Source organism: Theropithecus gelada, chromosome 12, assembly GCF_003255815.1.
Source record: "Theropithecus gelada isolate Dixy chromosome 12, Tgel_1.0, whole genome shotgun sequence".
Lineage (NCBI taxonomy): Eukaryota > Metazoa > Chordata > Mammalia > Primates > Cercopithecidae > Theropithecus > Theropithecus gelada.
In genome coordinates this window covers 113,097,333-113,102,575 of record NC_037680.1, presented here as the reverse complement: position 1 = coordinate 113,102,575, position 5,243 = coordinate 113,097,333, and the positions used below count along the sequence as shown (strand labels likewise).

The following is a 5,243-nucleotide window of genomic DNA, read 5'->3' as shown; positions in this document are numbered from 1 at the left end:
TTTTTTTTGTTTTTTTTTTTTTTTTTTTTTTTTTTTTTTTTTTTTTCATTCAGAAAGCCTATACTTGGCCTGTTCTAGGCCTGATTAAAAATCATAATACCTTCTCAATGCTTCATCGACTTGCAGTTAATACGGAGGAAACACCTCCCCCCGCAAAGTCGTGTGTGTGCTGCACAGGCATGCTGCCTTGGCGATACTTTATGGAACTTTTTTAAAACGACGACTGCAACGTCTGCCCCTTAAAAGAAAAAGGCTGATAGGCAGCAAACTACAGCCATTTCTCCATTTTCCTTTGCTTTCCCACCCCCATCCTGGGCAGCTTCCCCCTCCCCCCAATCTCCTGGAGGTTGTGGCATTAAGCTCTGCAGTTGTATGCACATTCAAGTGTTTATGGCAGAGACTGGGGAAAAAAGAGCAAATTGTTTCCAAGCTAGAGCTCCATGTGCAACTTTGCTTTAGAAAAAGGCTTTCCATCTGGGGAAAGCTCATATTCTGATGAAAGAAGGACGAGCAGTTTATTCATTTGAAATCTATGGAAAGTTAAAGCACAGAAACCAGCAGCCTCCACTTTCTTTGCTAGGAGTGCCTAGCTGATGTCTACATTTTTCCTGGAATAAATAAAGCGACACTAAAGGCAGCATCTGCCTTTAAACAAGAAAAGAACAAAGTGACCATGTTGAGACGTTGCAGACTGAAATTTCAGGGGATGTCACTGCACCAAATACGTTCAAAGGGCTGTAAACCAGTTAAGGAAGCTCTCTCCCACTTTTGAAAAACTAAGTAATCCTGTTGTGAGCAAAAGGAAAGAAAGACAGAAAGAGGAAGAGAGAAAGAGAGACAGCCAGTCTGACTTTTACAACTTCTCATTCTCCCTGGAAGTTACAAGTCTTGGCTAACCACCCATTCCTGACCTCACTCCAAAGTTCCCTCAGCCACTCCTTGAATCTTTGCACATGCCAACAAAATTGAACAAAATCCACATTTTACCTGAAGAGTATATTTAAATTGCAAAATAGTAGACTTGTGTGTGTGCTTCCCTCCCCGCCCCCCCAACAATTGAAGTTGGACTTAACACCTTCTAAGAGAACAGAACTCAAATTAGATTAGCAAGCGTGCCATCAAGAGAAGAGAAGACCGGGCTGTATTTAACATTCACGTTTATAGCTTCCGGACTTACAGACTCTGGTAAATCCCCCAAAGTACTGAATTCAAATACATCTTGGACTCACAAAGATTCTCAGCAGTTTTCTGCTCCATTCAGGATGCCTCTTCATAAAGTGTTCATCGTTCTGGAATTACGTATTTACTGCCAATTTTATCTGTTTCCAAACTGATATACTAGAAGCAAAACAGGTAAACAGGGGGTGCCAAGCTAATCCCCATGCCAAATTGGTCAGGCAGAATGGATAGTCTGTGTTCTTGCAAAGTTCCCCTGCTTACTGGAGCTTAAATAGCCACACAGCAAATAAATACCAGATTCCTAAATACACAAGGAAATTTCCTTCAGCAAGTGAGTTAAGAAAATTGCCCTTTGCTTTCTGAAGCGAAAGGTGAAGCCCTCTGAACTAGCAAAAGCACTTTGCAATGCAGCTACGTACAGCCTAGGTTTTTAGAAACCAGACCCGCAGACTCAAAAGCACCCATCTCAGCGATTTGAAAGAAGTCCTTTGAAAAAGACTCCTTGGCTTAAGAGCAGAAGCCATGCCTTCTTTCCAAGCAGAGCTGCTGCCCCAGCACTGTTTCCTTACCTCTGGGCTGGCTCGGCTGGCTGAGCTCGCTCGCCTTCCTGGCTGTGCTGTGCGCTGGCTCCCTTAGTGCTGAGCAGTTTGCAACAACTGTGAGCTCTGCTGGCTGCAGACTTGCATTATATACACTGCAGAAAAGAGCCTCTCGCCTCTAGATGGCAGCTTTGTAACCCACATCTCTCTCTCCCCCGTGCCACCCCCATCCCACAGGCAGACACACACACACACACACACACACACACACACAGAACACACCCCTCTTGTAAACCTCACTAGTCTGTTGTTTCCTGCACAAGCGCACTCTTGGGAAACCCCAGCCTTCTTTCATTTGCAAAATCTGATGAAGCCACAAAGTCCGAACCCCATGGGGGAAAACGTCAGCCAAAGAAAAACTGTCAAGAAACTCTAGTGCTTGGCAAAATCATCAAATATTTATCTGGTCTCAGGTATATCTTGAATAATCCCATTAACACCGAGAGTTCCTGCGAATGCCTCTTCGTTCTAGGGAAGACTTTGTTCCCAAGACAAATTACTCTGAACTTCTGAACTTCAGTGTTGATTTGCTAAGCCTGGGTTTTCTTTGCTAATTCCTCCAAAACAGAAGTAACAGTTTTGGTATGACCAATGAGTTGATACCACACCGTATATCCCCAAAGCGGGGAAAAGAGTCTTTATAATAGATTATACCTGAATACTTTTATTTGTAAAGGACTTCAGGTACAAAATCCTTGAGACTCTAATCAAGATAGTATTCTACAGTGTCTGCCCAGTGCCAGACACGCATTAAGAAGATAATAAATGCCTTTCGATAATGTCTTTTTCTGAGATGAGTTTGGCAAACACTTTACTACAATTATTGAAATCTACATTCTTATTTGGAAGCGTATTCCTAAAGTTCCCCCCATGGGAGGAATTCAACCTAAAAATGTGATCCAGGCGATACTCATCTCTAATACCCCATTTACAAAAATCACCCATACGACAGGGACCCAAAGGCCACCCGCCAGCCCGTCCTCATGTGCAATGCTCTGGCTTTCGTATTGCTTTCTCATCTCCTGGAGTTCTTTAAGAGCGGCTCAAGTGGAGTGTGTGAAGGCACCAGCTGTATTCACGCCTTCTCCAGAGCTAAAACTTTGAGATTCTTTTTATACTTCTACTAAAAATAACAGCAGACGCTCGGTCCCAGCGCTGAATCTGGGGGACTGGGAGGTCAAAGTCTCACGTGGCTAGAAAGTCTCAGTGTGGAGAAAGCCCTTAACGAAAGAAATATTTTGTTTAGATAAAAGCTTCACATTTTTCTCCTGAACTGGCTGCCCAGCGGGAGGCGAGGCGCACACCTGCTCTCCGGGGGCCTCTGGAGGGGTCGCCCTGGGGCCGGCCTTTCCCAGCCCGAGCGCAGCGTCCCGCCACCGCCTCTGCAGAGCGGCGCAATCACTCTTCGTGTCACATCGGCCCCGAGCACATCTCCAGGCTCCCCAGAGATGCTGGAAAGGAAAACTGCGAGCGGCTACGACTACCCACACCCAAGATCTAGGCAAGACCTCGACCCTCCACAGCATACGTGTACTGACATTTTCCGTCCTGTTTCCTTCTTGTGGGGGACCCTGTGTCTGAACCTGCTGGAAATGTACTGGGATCCCCTCTGGACAGAGGCTCGGTTTCCGCTTTCTGTGGCTGTGGCGGTGACTCCGGGGCCTGTCCTTGAGAGAACGCGCTCCGCATTGCAGAGCCGGCGCGCCCGGTGGAAACAGAGTGGGTGTGAATCTGTTCTGAGCTAAGGGTGCTGTCGCTGGAAGAAAGGCCACATGGACGGGGGACCCCTGACAGGATGCAGTTGCTAACGTTCTCCATTTTCCCTTGCTTTCCCACTCCCATCCTGGGCAGCTTCCCCCTCCCCCCAATCTCCTGGAGGTTGTGGCATTAAGCTCTGCAGTTGTATGCACATTCAAGTGTTTATGGCAGAGACTGGGGAAAAAAGAGCAAATTGTTTCCAAGCTAGAGGAAGGAAAACGCAACGCAGTTTTTTTTGAAAAGGAGAAAAGGCGAACCCCGAGTGCGTCCGGGGCCCGCCCTCGCTCCGGGCCAAGAATCCACAAGGCCGCCTTGCAGGAGCCTGCGCCCTGCCCCGCCAGCGCCGGCCCCGCGCCTACCCACGGTCTGAACCCAGCTCCGCACCCACGCACGGCCCCGTGCCCTCCTACAGCCCCACGCCCTGCCCCGCCAGCCTCGGCCCCGCGCCCACCCAGGGCCCGCACCCAGCCCCGCACCCACGCACGGCCCCGCGCCCATACTTGTTCCGCACTCACGCACGGCCGGGCACCCGACCCAGGAGCCTGAGAGGATTCGGGCCCCGGGGTCACCGCCCTCGCCCTTTGACGTTCCCCACCCGTCCCCTAGTTCCGCCGGGCGGGGCTGCGGGAGGCTTCCAGACGGGGAGGGGCGGTCCAAGTGCCGGCGAGGAATGGGGCGGGGTGGGTCGGGAACCCTGGGCAGGCTCGCACCCTGGGAGGAGGAGCTGGGTGCTTGGGGCCTGAACTTTGCTGTCTCCTTGGGCCTCCCACTCTGTCCCAGAAAACAGTCCTGGGGTAAAATGAGAGGGTAAGCAAGCAGGGCTTTTTAAGAAAATGAGATTCAATTGCCCTAGGACCTAAAAGGTCTCTTTCAAAGTTTTGAAGAGTGTCCCTGTTTTGGAAGTTTGTGTTTTCAGTGTAAGGGCAGAACTCCACCTCCGTCCTCTAGGGGTCCCGGCTGGGTCCGAGAATTAAATTGACACAAGATAGATGAATAGGAGGAAAGCACACTGCAAGTTTCACGCGGCATGGGAGCCCTCATAAAGAAATGCAGACCCGGCCAGGCGCGGTGGCTCACGCCTGTAATCCCAGCACTTTGGGAGGCCGAGGCGGGCGGATCGCGAGGTCAGGAGTTCGAGACCAGCCGGGTCAACATGGTGAAACCCCATCTCTACTAAAATAAAAAAATCAGCGGGGCGCGGTAGCGCGCGCCTGTAATCCCACCTACTCGGGAGGCAGGAGAATCGCTTGAACCCGGGAGGCGGAGGTTGTAGTGAGCCGAGATTGCTCCATTGCACTCCAGCCTGGGCTACAGAGCGAGACTCTGTCAAAAGAAAAAAAAAGAAAAAAAGAGAGAAAGAGAAAGAAACGAGACTCCGTCAAAAAAAAAAAAAAGAAAGAAAGACCCGAGCAAAGAAAGCAAGAAAAAGAAAGAAAGAAAGAAATTGCACGCCCGAGCAAAGAAGAAGGAAGGAAAGAAGAAAAGAAGGAAGGGAGGGAGGGAGGGAGGGCAGACCCGAGCAAGCAGTTGGCGTCCACTACTTAAATACTGGATTGAACAGATAAGAAAAAACTTTGCAAATGTGACTGAAAAGATGAGAGTGACTCTAACGAGGTCTGTGCAGTATTGTTTAGGTGGCAGCTTCTAGTCCTCAGGATAAGGATGCTGTGTTTCCTTCTGGTTTGGGGAGAGTGATCTTCCACCTGC

The 5,243-nt window shown here is 49.5% G+C and overlaps 1 protein-coding gene across 4 annotated transcripts in view; it reads right to left on the bottom strand.

Moving 5' to 3' along the window:
* The window catches only part of ACKR3 (atypical chemokine receptor 3), a 14,697-nt gene extending 10,547 nt beyond the window's left edge, over positions 1–4,150 (bottom strand). The window contains exon 1 of one of the 4 annotated variants that reach the window (XM_025405488.1): positions 4,037–4,150. Coding sequence is in view for 1 of the 4 variants with exons in the window: in XM_025405486.1 (XP_025261271.1) it covers positions 1,230–1,274 (45 nt within the window). In the remaining 3 variants the exon portion in view is untranslated. Of the gene's footprint in view, positions 1–1,229; positions 1,878–4,036 lie in introns of those variants that run through there. The other 3 variants (XM_025405489.1, XM_025405486.1, XM_025405487.1) reach the window with 3 other exon arrangements.
* Between the last annotated feature and the right edge of the window lie 1,093 nt (positions 4,151–5,243).